At 35.3% G+C, this 19,107-nt stretch overlaps 6 protein-coding genes and 3 long non-coding RNA genes across 10 annotated transcripts in view; 2 read left to right on the top strand and 7 right to left on the bottom strand.

The window, feature by feature from the left end:
• The window catches only part of LOC137580834 (uncharacterized), a 63,491-nt gene extending 57,716 nt beyond the window's left edge, over positions 1 to 5,775 (top strand). The window contains 1 exon segment of the mRNA XM_068294965.1: positions 3,502 to 5,775. Coding sequence (XP_068151066.1) covers positions 3,502 to 3,730 — 229 coding nt within the window. The 3' untranslated portion in view covers positions 3,731 to 5,775.
• A 623-nt stretch (positions 5,776 to 6,398) lies between these two features.
• On the bottom strand, positions 6,399 to 6,634 carry LOC137580253 (uncharacterized). The gene is made up of 2 exons (XR_011032987.1): positions 6,545 to 6,634; positions 6,399 to 6,481 (listed from the first exon to the last, which is right to left on the bottom strand). It is a non-coding gene; the product is annotated as an uncharacterized lncRNA (long non-coding RNA).
• Positions 6,635 to 7,356: 722 nt separating this feature from the next.
• LOC137580241 (uncharacterized) lies at positions 7,357 to 7,635 on the bottom strand. The gene is made up of 2 exons (XR_011032985.1): positions 7,542 to 7,635; positions 7,357 to 7,478 (listed from the first exon to the last, which is right to left on the bottom strand). It is a non-coding gene; the product is annotated as an uncharacterized lncRNA (long non-coding RNA).
• Positions 7,636 to 8,644: 1,009 nt separating this feature from the next.
• Scgalpha (sarcoglycan alpha) lies at positions 8,645 to 10,603 on the bottom strand. Of its 2 annotated transcripts, XM_068295076.1 has the most exons (5): positions 9,951 to 10,603; positions 9,495 to 9,884; positions 9,302 to 9,397; positions 9,070 to 9,207; positions 8,645 to 8,994 (listed from the first exon to the last, which is right to left on the bottom strand). In XM_068295076.1, the coding sequence occupies exons 1-5, from the start codon at positions 10,517 to 10,519 to the stop codon at positions 8,880 to 8,882; spliced, it is 1,308 nt and encodes a 435-aa protein (XP_068151177.1). In that variant the 5' UTR covers positions 10,520 to 10,603; the 3' UTR covers positions 8,645 to 8,879. The 2 variants fall into 2 exon arrangements, with proteins under 2 accessions (XP_068151177.1, XP_068151178.1); XM_068295077.1 differs by lacking the exon at positions 9,302 to 9,397 and having other exon boundaries at positions 9,951 to 10,602.
• A 535-nt stretch (positions 10,604 to 11,138) lies between these two features.
• Positions 11,139 to 13,166, top strand: JMJD4 (jumonji domain containing 4). The gene is given in 4 exon segments (XM_068294633.1): positions 11,139 to 11,360; positions 11,787 to 12,321; positions 12,382 to 12,460; positions 12,462 to 13,166. Coding segments are annotated over 4 exon segments (1,269 nt in total). The 5' UTR covers positions 11,139 to 11,275; the 3' UTR covers positions 13,032 to 13,166.
• LOC137580833 (uncharacterized) lies at positions 13,055 to 14,244 on the bottom strand. The gene is made up of 4 exons (XM_068294964.1): positions 14,038 to 14,244; positions 13,744 to 13,973; positions 13,507 to 13,683; positions 13,055 to 13,405 (listed from the first exon to the last, which is right to left on the bottom strand). Exons 1-4 carry the CDS (start codon positions 14,242 to 14,244, stop codon positions 13,153 to 13,155), a joined length of 867 nt encoding a protein of 288 aa, XP_068151065.1. The 3' UTR covers positions 13,055 to 13,152.
• A 1,100-nt stretch (positions 14,245 to 15,344) lies between these two features.
• Positions 15,345 to 15,977, bottom strand: LOC137581480 (uncharacterized). Its single transcript, XR_011033167.1, has 3 exons — positions 15,750 to 15,977; positions 15,517 to 15,693; positions 15,345 to 15,462 (listed from the first exon to the last, which is right to left on the bottom strand). It is a non-coding gene; the product is annotated as an uncharacterized lncRNA (long non-coding RNA).
• A 354-nt stretch (positions 15,978 to 16,331) lies between these two features.
• On the bottom strand, positions 16,332 to 17,856 carry LOC137581449 (glycine N-acyltransferase-like protein 3). The gene is made up of 5 exons (XM_068295687.1): positions 17,644 to 17,856; positions 17,343 to 17,575; positions 17,110 to 17,286; positions 16,811 to 17,055; positions 16,332 to 16,718 (listed from the first exon to the last, which is right to left on the bottom strand). The coding sequence occupies exons 1-5, from the start codon at positions 17,836 to 17,838 to the stop codon at positions 16,684 to 16,686; spliced, it is 885 nt and encodes a 294-aa protein (XP_068151788.1). The 5' UTR covers positions 17,839 to 17,856; the 3' UTR covers positions 16,332 to 16,683.
• A 382-nt stretch (positions 17,857 to 18,238) lies between these two features.
• On the bottom strand, positions 18,239 to 18,793 carry LOC137580832 (uncharacterized). The gene is made up of 2 exons (XM_068294963.1): positions 18,573 to 18,793; positions 18,239 to 18,503 (listed from the first exon to the last, which is right to left on the bottom strand). The coding sequence occupies exons 1-2, from the start codon at positions 18,791 to 18,793 to the stop codon at positions 18,239 to 18,241; spliced, it is 486 nt and encodes a 161-aa protein (XP_068151064.1).
• Positions 18,794 to 19,107: the final 314 nt, after the last annotated feature.

The raw sequence follows: 19,107 nt of genomic DNA, 5'->3' as shown, positions 1-19,107 counted from the left end.
GGGACAATGAATTTGCATAGATTTCCGATTGATTGCCTCATGGACACGTTGGAAAAACAAACAAATGTTTTTGCCCTGAAAATTTCGGATAAAACTCCTTTCGTTCCCACAAATATGTGAACTCCTCCCTGGCCTGGGCAATCCTTTCCTGATTCATGGACACGGCGTGTTTTTCAATTAAATATTTTTACTACATATCGTACACATGCCACATTGTTGCCAGCATTTTGTTGTATTTGAAAATTTTCCACAATTTTCATGTAAATCAATTTCCAGCGAAATGAACTTCATTTTCCTGGTTTTGGTTTTTTTGAATAGGTTTTTGGTTTTTGGTAACGCGCCCACAGTGAGCAAACTAAAAACAAAAAAAAAAAAAAAAAAGTGGGCCAAATAGAAGCAGAGACAACATTCAAAAAACAACAAGAAAACTGAAATTGCGTGTATGAATATTTGTTTAGGCCACTCCCAGAAGGACATCCGTTAAGGGGCAAGGTAGTAGCATGGACATGAACACAATAAATAATCTAAAATTCTATAAAATTACAAAGTGTCAAATGGTCGTTTGTCGGTACACTCGAAACCAAACACATGCATATTTATGTAGTAATCGCATACCCTTACAAAAATAGGTATAAACACATGTGTCTACCATTGAGAGTACATCGACCAAATGAAACATAGAATCAACCATTCGTTTACATCAAAAGCATTTGGTATCAGTGCCAATTTAGACATCAAGAGGTCTTTCTTATTTACTAGTTTGATTGCCAGGATCTTAAAGGAAAGAAATGTTATTACTTTCAAGACTTTTCTCCTCCTTCTACCTCCTGGTAGAAGCTTTTTCTATTAGCGGAATGTTCTTGGTCGAAAAGTCAAACAATTGTTTCTCTCACTCTTAAGTTTCAGTAATGTAATGCCTATAGATAAATGTCATTGTTCATATAGAAAGAAATATTATAAAAGGAATCAGAATTTCACTTATTTTTATTATTGGATAGCTTATAATCTGAAGACAATTTTTGGGCCTAAAGTGTTCTCGAACGTCTAATGATGTTCCTTTTTAGAAAAGATTAACATTTTTAAGTTTGATGAACCTGTTCCCAACTAAATTTTACTTTTATTTTATTTAGTTCTTTTTAAAAGTATAGATATAGTTATCTTTCGAACTTGTTTCTAACTTAGGGATATATGTATATCGATGTTTGTATTTGGTATAGAGTATTCATTATTCCATGTATCTACGGGAACAGAATAAACGCTTGATATCTACAAATTTATGCACTTTTAAATTGTTTAATTTAATTATTGAACGAAATTTTCGAACAAATTATTGAACGACAACTGTATTAACTCTTTCATATGAAGGTACATGGTATAATTTGACCGACTTGAAATAAATTTCTTGATATAATGCAAAAAAAAATGTTTTATAGATAATAATTTAAAGCAAACTCTTTGGCATAAGCCCTCAAAGGCAATTGGAAGACAATTTACAATATTCTAGAAAAGAAACATCTACTAAGAACAATTTTTTTATGTTCTTTGACAGATGTTTGGTTAAAACATATTTTATTTTTCCCCATTTCAAGTTATTTAATTAAATTGCCATTACGATTGCGACAGGTTGATTATTGTGATAAATATATTTTGTGTGTTCGTGTGTGTGTGTGTGTGTGTGTGTGTGGGAATGTGAATTGAATGTTAAGTTCTGGCCAGCCACAAGCCACAAAATGAGTGCTATTAATTTGTTTGGAAAAAATAATTTTCAAATATAGAACAGGAAGCCCAACAACTCAATGTTAGAGAAGGAGGAACCAAATGCTGCTAACCAGAAATTGGGAATGGCCAAGGCAAATGACATGAATTGTTTTTGTTATGGCACTTTTATTTTGAAAAATGATTTCAATCTGAAGGAGGCTTGGGAATATTTCATTAACTGCACATAATATACAGGGTGTTCGGTGGCAATAAAATACAGTTCAAAGAAGTAATGAAAAACAGAAGTCCCTAAAAATATTTTTATCTATTCGAAAGGTATTTGTATACCCTCTTGAAGGGTACTGTAATTTTAGTCAAATTTTTATAACGCAGAGAATTTATATATATTTTTGATCAGCATGAGCAGCCGAGTCGATATAGCTAAGTTCGTCTGTCCATCCATCCGTATTAACATCACGTGGTCTATTAGAAAGCTAATTGATTAAAACTTGAATTTTATTGCCTTATTCTTAGGATCGGATTACTATAGCATAGCTTCGATTTTTTTTAGGTGTAGAACAGACCGAACATGTTACTCAACTTTCTTTCTTTCCCCATTTTCAATCAGCCTAGACTCCAGACTCTAAGGGAATACCACTTCGCTCCTTTGGAGGATTGTAAAACGTAAACTTCACAAAATAAACCCGACTATCTGGAGAATGTACAAAAATGGAAAAGAATTTGTGTTCTCTTCTTGTATCTCGACCCATAATTACTATAGAAAAAGTCATTTCATTCAAAGATTCACTCGATGACATTTAGGTTTCTTAATTAAAAATGGTTTCATTAACTCTGACATAGTTGTTAAGTTAAAGCTAAATCACAGAAATAAACAAAATAAACTGTTGTTTTAGTCCCATTTTTATAAGACTTTTTTATTAGAAAATATCTCAGTAGGAATATAGAAAAATCTTATTGAAGTAGGTGAAACTTTCCTAAATCAAATTAAGTTTTAAAGTCAACCAATAATAAGTGACTTTCTCACATTATGACACACCCTGTATTTTGCCATAATATTTATATATTGTTTATTTGCAATAGAAAGGCATTTGTGGATGTCATTTAAATCCTGTTTTTCTAAAGCGACTGCAAATAAAAGTAAATTATTATTTATTTGTTGTACAATATAAATGCCTGTTCATAAAATATGATTACCGAGCACTTGAAGCGTGGACTAGAAATGTTTATTTATTATTTATTTTCCTTTGTGTTATTTATTATTTATTTGTTTTATGTTTTTTTTTTTTTTTTTTGTTTTGTTGTGGTCTTTTGCATAGTTTGCGACTTGCTTTGAAACTGAAAATGAAGAGTAAACCAGACTCTGGTCACCAGAGTATAGAACCCTTTGGCCATAGTCAAGTCCAAATTGCATATACATAAAACTTAATTTATTTTTTATGACATTTTTGCACCAATTACCAGAAATTAAATTAAGTTGTTCAGAATGTTTGACCAAATTTGTTGATATAAGGGATTGCATAAAGATGACAATTTTTGTTTTGTTTTAAGACGAAAATAATTGGCCATGACAACGAGAAAACTATAAAATTCTTAATATTAAATAAATAAATTAACTAATGCCATATTTTAGTTTATTTAATTTGTCAACTTTACCACAAGTTTGATGGAACTTTTCATCTGTCTTAACAATTTATCATAAAAACAATCTTGAAGAGGATAAAGTGAGAAGGAAACTTGGACTTTCTTAACAAAACATTTTTTGTTCCTTTTTCTTCTTTGCAGTACTCCAAAAGGATTGGAGGATGTGTCCTCGTATCCAACTTTATTTGCTGAACTTTTGGGCGGTGGATGGACCATCGATGAGCTAACCAAATTGGCGGGTGGCAATTTTTTGCGTGTTATGCAACAGGTGGAAAAACTGCGAGACGACAAAAAGGCTGCTGGGATCAAACCCTTTGAAGATCATCCTAATTTCCGCACTGACGATCCATACAATTGTACTTCCAGCTAATTACATTTTGGCCCCAAACTAGCAGAGGTTGTAAAATAGGCCAGATCTTGAAATTTCAAACTGGAACTGGAACTGGGACTGGAGCATATATGCAACGAAAGAAACTTAATTTGCTGCATAGATGAAATACATATATAGGAAATACTTATAATACATATTATATATAAACTATAGCATTAAGATTCTTAAGTGGCCTAGCTAAGATTTATATAAGCTTTACAACAAATCTACATACTAAATAGTTTATAAATTCAATTTATGGCTAAATCCAATTTGGTTAATCTGTTACAAATACGAATTTCCCTTTTTTCATTTTCTTGGTGACAATCCACAGACTGCCAAATCAGATTTTTCCGAAAACTATATCTAACCACCCACAGAAAAAAAAAGCGAAAGGAAATTTTCAAATACATTTCCATTACTTCTTGATACTTCATTTCAACAATAAAGAATTGTTCCATCTATAACTGGACCAAGCGGTAATTCACAAATTTTTACATATATAATTCTAGTTTTGTTTTGTAATGAAAACTACATATCAATTTAAATGGAAAAAAAAAACATAATTATAATTAATTTTTCTTGCAAGCATAGTTAATGCAAAATGTTTAACGAGTGGGAAAGCATACACTTAAATACGATATAGAACCGACAACAAAAAAGTAAATCAGATTTAATTATTTATAAACAAAATATCTTATATATACATACCTACCTACATATATAAGAGTAATGAATAAATTATTTATATAATTAAATATTTAGTTGAATTTTTAAGCAGTTTGTAAAACATTGCATAGCGTAACGAAAACTAAATTAGAACTTAAGATCGGTGGACTATAAAGGCACTTGGTATAAATACACGATATTTGAATAGGATAGGATCGAGGAAGGAAATTTTTCATTTTCCAAACTTCATTTGACCAATTCCTTTTTTTGAAAAGCTTTTAACTTCCCCTTTAAATCAACAAGTAGTCGAAATAGAATTGGATTAAACTTGAAAAATTTCAATCTAATGCCAAATTAAATTTATCTCTAACTCTTTATTCCTCAAAAGTCCTTGAATCCTGTTCTATAGCATATTGTATGTGCTGAGTGCCTGCCCTCCCTAAAGGATTATTGTGTAAATGATAAGTAAAATGTTAGGATATTGTATAATCGATATCACACATTATTCCCACAACTTCCATTAAGACGAAACCAAATTTTCCCCTTCAAATCCCTTCCAGTTAAAAACACACACAAACACTCACAACCCACACACACACACACACAAAAACCAACCTTATATGAAACGCTCTGTCAGTCTCTCTGTACCTTTTAAAAAGCACAACAAAATCTAGTCGAATGCATATTAAATTAAGTAAATAAATATACAATAACTATAACTTGTAACTAAATTTAAGCCAGTTCAATAATTGTATAAAACCCAAAAACGAAACCAAACACACACACACATAACATTGTCTACATATGTATGTGTTGGTGGGGAAGAAAAAACTATTGTTACGTTTTTTATGACGTATTTTATACGAATTTTGTATATGTAAATAGCGTTTTTACCTTTAAAAACTTGAAACCATATTGCTCTAAATTATTTTCTAGCCTAAATAGAAAACAAAAACAAAAACCAAATACCAGAAAAAATGGAAACTTTACTTAAATATATTGAATGAAAGGATTGTCAAATGTTAGTGGCCAAATTAGTTAATAGATCTAATGTTTACGCCTATAAGGCGAAGGCATGCAATATCTGTAAAGATTATAAATATATAGTATATATACACATATATAGAAATTGCATATACATATACGACACACACACACACACACACACACACAAGAACGGATTACATGACACAAAGTTAAGCAATTATTTTAAAAATGTTTTTTATTATTATTAACCCTAACACATACATACACACACACACACACACACATAATGCATTCATACACATATGTAAACCAAATTGTAGTTAAAACTTGAAAATGGTAAAATGTTTAGCAAATAAAATTCAATGAATAAAATGAGAAGCAGTGTATTAAAAAAAAAAAAAAAAACAAAAGACAAACCAAATAAATAAAACTATCCAAATCGAATTTTTATTTAATTACGTTTTAATCGTTAACAGACTTACAAACTAAACAAAATTCATTGCATATGTTTAGGCTGTGGTTAAGCATAAAATGTAAATTGTGGCTAAATGTCAACTGAAATGTAAGTGTAAATGCCACTCAAATTCTTAATTCTTCTTTCAAAGATAAGAAGAAAATGTAGTTAACTATCCTTTTAGAAGATTTTCCAAAATCTAGACTCTCTTTTTGTGGAAAAAAAATCATCTAGACCGAAGACTTGTGTATTTATAAATGAAAGAGAGGATATTATGACCAAGTTCTTACCGATTTAAGTAGTCAAAATAATTCGACACATGGCATTAGACTCTTGGTGGGATAGTGGATACATCCCTTTGCAGTCTCTGCCGGCGAAATCAAAAGCCAAAACTAGCTTTACCCTAATGAAGGACTCATTTTATACCAATTGTATTGAAAAGTAAGTTAGTTGTGGCATAAATAAGAAACTTAGTCTCTTTCGGCCACGAATTCATAGCGGAAATAATTTCATTTACTCTCTTCTGCCAAAAGTCCTATCACAAAAACAAAGCTCAAGTAAAACACCAAATTTCCTTTATTTTCATTTAATTCATTTTCCATTTCCAGATTTAGGCGGTCGACTTTGATTGCTTGTATGTCCTAGAACAGGTTTTCAAATATTTTATACTAGAGAACAGCATTGTTATCAAACATGTTGCTTACCCGGCGGAAGATATATTACAGGAAACATCATCAGAAGACAGGCTGTGTATACGTTGAACCACATTTTTAAAAGTCAATATTTAATTTTCATAAGTAAACTGAATCCAATCTTGCCTATCTTACCTTTTTATAGCAAATTCAGTTTAAATTAGTTATGGAACGAAACTACATTAAGTATTTATAATCAAGGGTGAAATGAATTTGATGAAGCTATTAGATATACTTATTTATCTATGAATAGTCGGCTGAACAAGTTTTTTAAGGGTCTTCTAATCCTCAAATACAGGAGCTGATACTTTGAATGGAAAGCAGAGAAAGGATATAAGCATTTTAAACGACTTTAGTTATGTCTTGAAAAAGTTATTCTTTATTTTGCTCAATATACATCATTTATTTTCCAGTTTTATGTTTATTCTCATACCCTAGAACAGATTTTCAAATATTTTATTTTCGAGAACAATATTGTTATCAAATACTTTGCTTACCTGGTGGAATATATGGTATTATGGGAAACATCAACAGAAGACAGACTGTATATAGCTTGAACCACATTTTTTTAAGATCAATATTCAATTTTTTATAGGTGAATATATTCCCAACATATTGATCATGCCTTTTTATAGCAGTTGCAAATTGGTAATGGAACGAATTCAATACTTATAATTAAAGACGAAATGAATTTGTTCCAGCTCTTAGATATACTTATTTAACTATGAATAATCGGATGGAAAAGTCGCTAAGCTTGGTCAAGGTCTTCTAATCTTCCATTACAGAAGCCGATACTTTGAATGGAGAGTGGAAAAATGATATAGTTATGTCTTGACAAAGTTATTGTTTATTTCCAATATTTGCTATATCCTGCTTTTGCAGAAATTATACATAACTTATTTTCCATTTCCAGATTTAGGCGGTCGACTTTGATTGCTTTCATGTCCTACAGCAGATTTTCAAATATTTTATATTAAAGAACAACATTGTTATCAAAAACTTTGCTTACCTGGCGGAAGCACTGCTATTATCGAAAACATCAACAGAAGACAGGCTGTATATAGGTTGAACCACATTTTTCTTAGGTCAATGTTCAATTTTTTATAGGTGAATATATTCCCAACATATTGATCTTGCCTTTTTATAGCAGTTGTAAAGTAGTAATGGAACAAATCTGCATTAAATACTTATAATTAGGGGCGAAATGAATTTGTTGAGGCTATTAGAAATGCATTCTTTTGCATTTGAGTAGTCGTAAGCAACTAAATACTTTGCTTATCTTCCGTAGACATGGGTTTCCCCCATCGGATAAATCATTGCCATCACCTGAAGACGTGTTGTGTACATATTCATTTCAAAAATCGTAATTCCAGTCGCCTTTTTCGTTTTCAAATGCTAATTTTATATTCAAAGGATAAAAAAAAACCATTTAAATTAAATTTATTTAAGTCTTGGCTTCTTTTTGCACTAATAATTCATTTATCAGAGGAGGACTGCTTTCATCGCTATCCAGAATCTACAATATGTTTTAGAATATTATATAAGATAGTTCCCGGATCCGATTGAGCTATAGAAAACATCAAGAGAAGACTCGCTGTGTATACGCTGGACCACATTTTTATATAAGTCAATAACATCTAAACTTATTATTCTTGCCTATTTATAGCAAACTCAGTTGTAGGTTACATAAAATAAGCTTGTCGAAAAGAATTGGTTGCGGCTATAGGATACACTTGTTTATCTATGAATAATCGGCTGGAAAAGTCTTTGAAGCTTGTCTCTGTCTTCTCTCAGGGTCTTCTAACCCTCCAATACAGGAGGCGAGGAAAAGATATATGACTTTTCCGCTTTCAAATTGAAATCACAGAACAAATAGCCCAAACTAGGATCATTTCTTGTTTAAAATGATTACGCTATGACAAATGTCCATAGTAAGACTAATAGTCTCGATTAAGTGATTATATAATTAAAATTTATAAGTTTGCATCTTCTTGAAGTCACTACGTATACGCAATGTTGGTAGGGTGGGCGTTTTTTCAGTTCCAGTACCAAGTTTGAATTCGATAACATATTAATTAGAATCGGCCACACTCAATAGACATTTTCAGAAAGTTATTCAAATATTGATAATTTATTTATGGCCACTAATTGAAACAGCAAACTAGATTATTGTTGATTATTGTTATATTGTAGAGTATGGATAAATCCCATTATCGATATGGTTTATGCGCGTGTCTATATGCGTGATATAATAAGTTTCAATATTGCTTTGAAATTTTCTCGTTTTTGGTTTTGTTCTCCCGAAGTGTCCTTAGTCTTAGCAATAGAGCACTCTGGGCGATGTTTGTCATATATCCACACCGAGGCCATTGGTACCCTTATACGGTGGAGGCTTGGGACGAGCATACAGACTGCCCCCAACAGAAGTGCCGCAGTCCAACTGATAGAAACTATTATTGGGACTAGAAGAGATAAGGAAAAATACAATTTAATCGAAATAAACCTTCTGGGCCATGTGGTAGGGCGTGTGGGCGAACCTTTGAGATCGAATGCTAGTGTTGTCCAAAAGGAAATTAGGATCCTTGAGACTCTTTAGAGTGGTGATCGGTTGAGCTGTCTTGGTATCCGAGCACTGCACCATTTGCACCGTCGACGACATGTCCAAATGGAGTGAACTGCAAGGAAGGCACAAAGAAAATTCATTTCATCTCTGTAAAGTAAGTGGTTAACGAGTCTACAAAACTATTTTTCACACTAATAATAATTCACCTGTTCGAGCTGGTGACACTACTTGACTTTCGTTGGCAAGACTCTTCACAGATGTGAAAAATGTTTGCAAAGAAAAATTCCGAATGTGGATCATAACTACAGAAACCATAAATACAACAAAAGAAATCAAAGAATCAAAGAAAAAAACTTAAAGTCGTGAACTTGTTAATTGTAATACCGACTTAAAACTCACAACTTCTCGTGATGGAAGCAAAGGACGGCCGATAGCATGCCTACAAGGATGGCAAAGATCACTCCCGGAATGGCAAAGGCGAAGGCAAACTCGTCGATATAGTTCCGCACTGGGACATCGTCACGGGAAATGCCCATCCAACGATCTATGGGCTGACGCTGTTGCTCCTCGTTCTGTTTGCCACTATGATAGAGTATCTCGGTGGGTGATTCCACGCCGACCATCTTGAAGGCACACCAATCCAGCTTGAAACCCACATTTTCGAAGATCTTCTGGACAGATGTGCGTTTGTAGGTGCAAGTGGGTAACTTATACAAAGGACGGACTTCCTCTTGCAGCTCCTGAAGGCGTGGAGAAAACTGAGCAAAGCTGCCCACATGAACAATGACCCTAGAAAAAACGAAAGGAATCAGTATCAGTCTTTCCCTTTCTCCTTCCTTTTATCTACTTTCTTACCCCTCGCGTTGCTGCGGACGTAGGGGTAATCTTCCGCCCATATTGACCGCCGACTCCATAAATATAACACTGAGGTCCTCTTTGCTACCAGGCCATAGATCTTTGCGGAATATATTTCTCAGATTCTCAACTCTGCCGGGATCCATAAAATGCACCCAATTAAGATTATCAATCTTCATTTGCACCACATTCGGAGTGGGAAATTTGTGGGCCACAAATAACGAGATGACCACATGACGCGTTTCATAGTTCTGACGATTCAAGGCCACCACATCAAGGTGAACATATCCCCCCGCATTGGATTTGGGTGGTGTGCCGTAAAGGAAGCCCGCGTGATACTCATGACTGTACATATAACGTAGCCAACTGGGCAAGTCCGGATAGCTCTTCAACGAGGGACGATAGCGAAACTGCTCGCTGATCACCTGGTGGGTCCAATTGAACAATTGTGGTTCAATTTTATAGGTGAACAATTCACCCACATTGGCCTCCAGTTTGGTGCTGGTGTCCACCACACTTGCCTGGCCAAGGGCAGCTAAGCCAGCAACTATTATCAGTTCCAAGTGCATTTCGAAACATATAATTTAAAGATTTACATTGACCAGAATTACTTTTTGGATTTTGTATAAAAAGAAAACTTTTCTTCTTCTTGCAGATACATACATTCCAGAGAGAGCGCACGCGCACTGGGAATCGCTCCTAGGCCACCTGTTGACTCAGGTCAGTTTTGTTTATCCATGGAATATATTTAAAAACCCTTCATAAAACTTCAAAAGTAATTCCGAAAAGTAAATAATTTTTTAATTTTTCATTAATCTAAACTTATAATTTTAATTTTACTTTTACTGGCGCCAATTAGTGTGAAACTCGAATTCGCTTCGTTTGTTGGCTATGCGAATTCGCCCCTTTTTAACGGGCGAAAAACAAAATGCACTGTGCAAAGTGATTGCTTCATATTTTATAGAAATTAATACTTGTTTGAAATTCCCATAATTTAAAGTCGCACAGATATATATTGGTTTTGAGTGTAAGATTTATATTTCTCTAAGGTTTTCAAAGGCTTATCAAACATCTTGAAGTAATATCTTAAATTACTACTTTTAAGTAATATCTCACATAATGCTCCGCTCTAGAAAATATCGATGTTTTGGAGCGAAAGTATCGATACTATCGAAGGGCTTCACCGACTTTTTGCTCAGCTCTAGGGAAAAGTGTCAATCAAAACAGAGACAAAAATAATTGAAATGAAATTAATATTTAAAGTTATTTAAAGTAAATACGACTTTGAGAGGTGTCTGCATGTGCGAAACCCCGTTGGACGTTTCATGGCAACAGAGGAAAGGCCGAGAGCGACGTTTGAGCTCTTGGCCCTGGGACCAGCAACAGGCACCGGAATCGCAGGGACTTCGGGTTTGTTTATTATTGATATAAGGATAATTAAGTGTTACAGTGAAGATATTATAGGAACTTACGGGCCAAGTGTGTGTATGCATGGCAACAGTTTAAAAAGTGCAACAATTTCGCAGACGTGCGACAATGTCCTTGTGGTGACCCACTTGCATTCCATTAACGGATGCAAACTGTTCTAGCGATCATATGTACTAATCTTATATGTATCTACTCTCACAAAAATAGTTCCATTAAGGAGAACTAATGTCATTAAGCATCTTCCCTAACATGCCATCCGTTTTAGTCCTTTTATGTCTGATTTGTTCAATTTTGAAATTCTTCCGATTAAATCAGACCACAACTAAAGCCTTAGAAATGGATCTATAAATAGATCGTGTCCAAGTGTCCAATTGCTTGAGCTTATCATCGTTGTGTCTTCTTTTCTAGATTGTCACGAGATTCTGCATCGCTCCGCCCGTGATTTAAGCTACAATGATTTCTACTGGCAGTATATGAAACCCAATTGGCCAGTCATTATCACAGATGTATCAAATGATTGGGAATGCCAGAATTGGACAAGCTCGAACGATGCCAGGAATGACAACAACACTACCCAGACTGCCGGTATTAATTTTAACTACCTCAAGAAACACATAGACGATCGTCCAGTGCCCATAGCCGATTGCAATTCCATTTACTTCAATAGTCATGCCAAATTGGAATTGAAATTTCACGACTTTCTGAGGCGTTGGGAGCAAACCATTGAAAGCAGCGAATCGGAGGCGGAAAAGGATCAGAATAGCAATGAAACAATTCAAACAGATAATCTCTACCTCAAAGACTGGCATCTGGCTGCGGAATTACCCGGCTATAAATTCTATAAGGTGCCCAAATATTTTGCCTCCGATTGGCTAAATGAACAGCTGATCAATGAGCAACGAGATGACTATCGATTTGTTTATATGGGACCAAAGGACTCTTGGTTTGTTAGAGACTCAACTAGGAATTCTCCTTGTGTACTAATGAATTCTTCTCTTTCTAGGACCTCGTTCCATAGCGATGTCTTTGGGTCATTCAGTTGGTCCACCAATATAGTGGGACACAAGAAATGGCTGATAATGCCCCCCAGGAGAAGAACTCAAACTGAGTGATTCTTTGGGCAATTTACCATTTAGCATCGATGAAAAAATGCTCAATGCCCTGGAGGTTCGATATTTCACCATCAATCAGACGGCAAATGAAGCCGTCTTTGTGCCTAGTGGCTGGTATCATCAGGTTTGGAATCTCACCGATACCATATCAGTGAATCACAATTGGTTCAATGCCTGCAACATCGAAATGGTTTGGACTAACTTACTCGCCAATATGCATGCTGTGCGTAAAGAGATTTCCGATTGCCGCCAAATGGACAACTTTGAGGCCCATTGTCAGACAATGTTGCGGGCCAGCTTCGGCATAAACTACCTCGATTTTATAGAACTTTTGGAATATATAGCCGCCCGTCGCATGGCAGCGGCCATCAACAGTGAAACGGAGACCACCAGATTTTTACTTTTTGATAGCTATAAAATGAATGATTATCATATTCAATCAGATCTCGAGTGTTTAAAGCAATTGCTCACAACAATGCTGAAGGAAACTAGTGTGGAGCAGCTAACAGAACGTTGTCAGCGCTTACTCCACAAATTGTAGACAAAGTCTTGGCATATTTTTTTACACCAAAGTTGTATTCATATACAAGTAAAAACCAACAAAAATTACTATAATATTTTATGAAAAATTTATGTTTAAAATATACGAAATGTTTTAACAACTACTCGCCCTCCAGCCATGTGAATTCACCATTTGTGGGCTCTGTGCGCAGCCAAAGGCATTGATCGATCACCTTGAAGCCGAGTTTGTCAAACATGCCACAGGAGGCCGCATTTTTGGGATTTACCAGGGCCATAACATCTTGCCCCAGGCTAGCAATACGATGGGAAATTTCCCGTGTCAACAGGCTGCCTAAACCGCGTCTTTTGTGGCTCTCTCTCACCTGTAAAGCACCCAAGTATCCGCCTTGTAATCTGAAGGAGAATTAATTTTTTGAGTCATGGCTTTAGATATGTTAAAGTTGAAGAAACTCGACTACTCTTAGGAAGGTTAACAAAGAACTGCTCTCACTCACCTTATACACCAGGCCAATAACTCTTCTGTATCGTCAGCATATAAGCCAACATTCACTGATAAGCGTATCTGACGTTGAATAAAATACAATGAACCCAAGTGACGATTTGGCCAAGCTTCGTTAATCAACTGAGCATCTTTGACATCAAGGGTTTTGAAATGGAATCCACCTGGAGGTCTGCGTCATTCAGGATCTTATTAAATATCCTAAATCCAATCCAATAAACACTTTACTTACTCCACTTTTAGTTTGAGGGCCTCTTCTGCTTTAATATAATATAAGTTTGTTGGATCTTTGAATATTATTTTTAGCTCTTTTTCCTTAATGACATTCTCAAGGGCTTGGACATGTCGCATGGGTATGGAGCTGCATTTTAAGCCCTTCGACCAGTCCAGGACTTCCAAAGCCTCTTGAACTAGTCCATTTGCGTTGTTATTTAAGCCACCAACAAACAGCTGATAGCGATCCTATCAATCAACAAAATTGTTGTCATCATTTTATGTAGGGAAAATATGTTTTACTCTGTCTCACCACAATTAAAAACACGCCCTCGGCCTTGGCCCTCTCTTGCGATAGAGTGTAGGCTTTTAGGTTTCGAATATTTGGTTCGGTTTTTAGAAAATTTATAAAATTATCCAGACAATAATATTCTTGGCAATATTTGGGCCAGTCTATGGTGAAAAGTCTGTGATACTCTTGAAGTTCTGGCAATCCGATCTCCATTAATTGCACAGACATTTTTGAAACGTATTATAACCAAAACAATTCTCACTCAATGAGCCACCAAAGAACAACTGAAGTTCGTATGCATCGTATATGTATATAGACTTGTTTTCATTGTTGATAGGGTGTTAACGGGTATACACAGCAAATGCAAGTGCTATATTATGCCATAGTCAATCTCTAAGAACTTTAGATGAAACCCCATACCATTTGATTAAATACCAGATTAGAAATGGAAACAGCCAAGTGGTTTGAGAATCTTTATCTTTACTTTGCATATATTCTATTCCTGATCTAGGGCAATCATTATTCGTATTCGTATTTACTCTTTGAAATTGTGATTCAGGGGTTACTCCCTCAAGAGTGAATACGTTTCTCTTTGAGGTCGGTCAGTTTCGCTCTTAACTTAACACTCAATATCAAGAGAGAAATACTCTTAAATGTTTTTTGATTACAATGATTTCTTCCTAATACACTTTCTCTCTTTATAAAGTACTCGAACAAGGACATCTGGATCACTTATAAACCCAACTTGTTGATTATTCAGAACGATCATTAGACAGATAGTCGATAAGGATCTTTTTAACCAATATTTTTTTAAATTTATTCGTTACTAACAAGAAACAAAACTTTTTTCATACAAAGAACTCAAAAAAGAATGCTAATATGATAATAATAATATTTTTACCTTCTTCACATCGCATTCTGGAAATTTTTCAAAAAGTGAATCATTTAAGTTTCCAAATTGTAAACTAAGAAAAAAATTCCAATAATATACTTTTCAATAATAGAAGAAACAACCTTTCTAAAAGAAAAATGGAAATTCCAAAAGTTTTGAGCTAAGTTATTTCACATATTTCTAAGATAGAGTAAGCCCAATTCGCATTTGATCTTTCCCTTTGAGGTAAACATAAACGAGTATTTTCTCTTAGTTCAAACAAATGTTCTAACTTCAAATACTCTTTCATCTTTATTGATTACAGTCATCACTCACCATCGGGCCAGGAAACATTCTCGGGCTTAGTACTCAAAAAATGACATTGATCAATCACTTGAAAACCCAATTTATTAAACAAACTGACCGATGCCTTGTTATAGCCGTAGATCTCTGCGGTGACATCCTGGCCCAACTGGGCTATTCGTCTGGCGAGTTCTCGAGCCACCAGAATGCCAAACCCCCGACGTTGATAAGATTCCTTGACGTGGAGAGCGGCCAGAAAACCATCCTGTGATCTATTCAACCCAAAAATTTGATTTTATATGCTGAAAGTATATTAAACAAGTTACCTAAAGCACCAGGCCACCAGCTCATGGGTCTCTTCCTGATATAAGCCCACACTCGGGGACATGGAAATCTGGCGCTGAATATAATATACGGATCCCGGATGACTCCATGACCACATTTCATCTATAAGTTGAGCATTTTCAATATCTAAAGTCTTCAAGTAGAAGCCAATTGGTGGGCTGTAAGGGTTCTTATGTGGTTAAACGACTTTCTTTTCTGTATTTTAATGACTTACTCAACAGTTAGGTATAAGGCATCTTCCTGTTTTAGATGGTACAAATTGCTAATACCCTTAAAGTCAAAAGGCAGTTGCTTTTCCTCAACCACTTTAGTGGCGGCATTCAAGTATCTAGAGCGCATGGAACTGCATTGTAGACCTCTCGGCCAATCCAATTGACGTAGAGCCTGCTCCAAGACAAGCTGAGAGTTCTCACTCTCCAGACAGCCCAAAAATAATTGATAGCGATCCTAGTTAAATATTATTGATATAGGTGAAACTTTGGCAGAAAGTCTTTATTTCAGTGTATTTACCAGAATAAGAAACAAACCCAATTCCTGATCCTTTATGGTATAGGCCTTAACATTTCTTGTATTGGGATGTTTTTTTAGAAGATCTATGAAAAAATTCAAGCAAAATACTTCTGTGCAATATTTGGGCCAATCTTTCAGATATAGTTTTTGTAGCTCTTTCAGTTCATGGAAATCTGTTATTTCCCTCAATCTGTGGGACACTGACATTTCTCTATATGTTTCTTCAGCAGAGTAGACGATGTGATGAAGAGGAATTTCAGCACCGCAAACTAAAACACGATCTTCATCTCTTGAATTCAGAATATGAACTGATTTTATTAACATGGAGTTCGAATAGGGAATCTTAGGCTCTAGGAGATAACAATTGTTTTTAAAATATCTTATTCTAATGAGACTCAAATCCCACGTTATCGGGGGTTGAAAATTATTATTATTTTGGGCACGGCTTCGGCCACATGACCTCCTGCCTTTGTAATCTTTTGGGTTAGTTTAGAATTACAAGTGTTTTTCTGAAATGTGTGGAACTGATTGTAACTCTAGTCATATGCCAGATTAGTTGTTTGTGACAAAATTACAGTTGTATTATGTTTTCTTTAGTGCATCTGATTTGGTGAAGCCGCTTTCATTAGCATACATTTTCATTTCACATTTTCGCGGTTTACATATACACATGCTACACAAATACATATACATATGTACAAAAAACGAATACCAATGCTTAATGCTTCACATCTTTCATCTTTATTGATTACAGTCATCACTCACCATCGGGCCAGGAAACATTCTCGATAGTGGGCTTAGTACTCAACCAATGACATTGATCAATCACTTGAAAACCCAATTTATTAAACAAACTGACCGATGCCTTGTTATAGGCGTAGACCTCTGCGGTGACATCCTGGCCCAACTGGGCTACTCGTCGGGCAAGTTCTCGAGCCACCAGAATGCCAAACCCACGACGTTGATAAAATTCCTTGACGTGGAGAGCGGCCAGAAAACCATCCTGTGATCTATTCAACCCAAAAATTTGATTTTATATGCTGAAAGTATATTAAACAAGTTACCTAAAGCACCAGGCCACCAGCTCATGGGTCTCTTCCTGATATAAGCCCACACTCGGGCACATGGAAATCTGGCGCTGAATATAATATAGGGATCCCGGATGACTCCATTGCCACATATCATCTATAAGTTGAGCATTTTCAATATCTAAAGTCTTCAAGTAGAAGCCAATTGGTGGGCTGTAAGGGTTTTTATGTGGTTAAACGACTTTCTTTTCTGTATTTTAATGACTTACTCAGTAGTTAGGTATAAGGCATCTTCCTGTTTTAGATGGTACAAATTGCTAATATGCCTAAAGTCAATAGGCAGTTGCTTTTCCTGGACCACTTGAGCGGCGGCATTCAAGTATCTAGAGCGCATGGAACTGCATTGTAGACCTCTCGACCAATCCAATTGACGTAGAGCCTGCTCCAAGAGAAGCTGAGAGTTCTCACTCTCCAGACAGCCCACAAATAATTGATAGCGATCCTAGTTAAATAATATTGATATATTGTAGGTAAAACTTTGGCAGAAAGTCTTTATTTCAGTGTATTTACCAGAATAAGAAACAAACCCAATTCCTGATCCTTTATGGTATAGGCCTTAACATTTCTTGTATTGGGATGTTTTTTTAGAAGATCTATGAAAAAATTCAAGCAAAATACTTCTGTACAATATTTGGGCCAATCTTGGCTAAAGAGTTTCCTCAACTCTTCGAGATCAACAGAATCCAATGATTGCAACAGCTTCATTTTGAGATGATGTCAAATATCTGACTATGCGGATTTCTCGCAAAACTGCTGCATTTATAGAACTCACCTAATCTTAACTGTAGACTCAGTAAGGGTGACAAAGATTAAGGTATTCCGGCATATTACTATGACATGTAAAATAATAAAGTTAAGTTAAAGTTAAGATTACTAACTTTATTGAAAGAGTTGTCTATATTTCAGAAGTCTTTATCATTCCACAACTTTTAAACATGACTTTACCTTTACTGGAGTATATGAAAGCTTACTCTAGGATATAGCCCAGTCGATGCTAACCGGGTAAGGTGGTAACGTAAATAAACATATATGTATGTAATCTGTTTAGGAACAAATTGATAAATCAAAAACCCAAAGTTATCTCTGTTGCTATTTGCTATGCATTTTACTCGTTTGCTGGCCATTTTATTGCATTACTGTCTTTTGGCAAACTCATGCTCCAAAAGTAATGCTCTTCTTGTTGCAATTGGAAATTTAATTTCTGAAAAATCTTGCCAGCTGAAATATTATTCATATTGACCAAAGCTGTGACATCTTGATTCAACTGTTGGGCTATAAGGCGAGAAATTGCAGCTGCTACCACTAAACCTAAGCCACGTCGTTGATGGGTTTTCAGGACCTCCAGTGCGCCCAGAAAACCGCTTTGAAGTCTGAAAGAAAGAAAAAAAAGATAATGATTATTTTTTTTGAAGAAAACATAGTTGTTATTTCCATTCTACCTCAAACACCAAGCACAGAGTTTGCCCGAATCCTTCTCATAGAGACCAACATTTGTATTCTTGGTTATCAGTAGTTCAATAAGCCTCAGAGATCCTGGATGACGAGCTGACCAGAGATTGTTGATCATTTCTGCATGCTCCGGACGCACTTTATCAAAATAGTAACCATTTGGGCAGTTAATTTGCAGTTTCTTGGCTTCCTCACAGGATAGATAATACATATCGGTATTCAATTCCCGATCCATGCGAACTGGCAGCTCATTTAACAAGTCCTTGTAGATCATGTGATGCCTTTCTTGAATGGCACTAACCTTGTAGCCCCCTGACCAATCTAGCAGACTCAAAGCTTCTTGAAGTCGTTTTCCACCATCATTCAGAGTGCCGAAGAAGAGTTGATAACGATGCTGAAAGCAGACCGTATTAAATTATGTAATTGAAGGTAGGTACATAATGATATTTATATTTACTTACCATACCACCAATATAAAAGAGTCCATCATGCTGCCAATTGTTGTCCAGTGTATAGAAACTCAAA

This window comes from Drosophila tropicalis, unplaced genomic scaffold (assembly GCF_018151085.1).
Source record: "Drosophila tropicalis isolate 14030-0801.00 unplaced genomic scaffold, ASM1815108v1 contig_845, whole genome shotgun sequence".
Classification (NCBI taxonomy): Eukaryota; Metazoa; Arthropoda; class Insecta; order Diptera; family Drosophilidae; genus Drosophila; species Drosophila tropicalis.
This window is presented reverse-complemented; position numbering and strand designations above follow the sequence as displayed.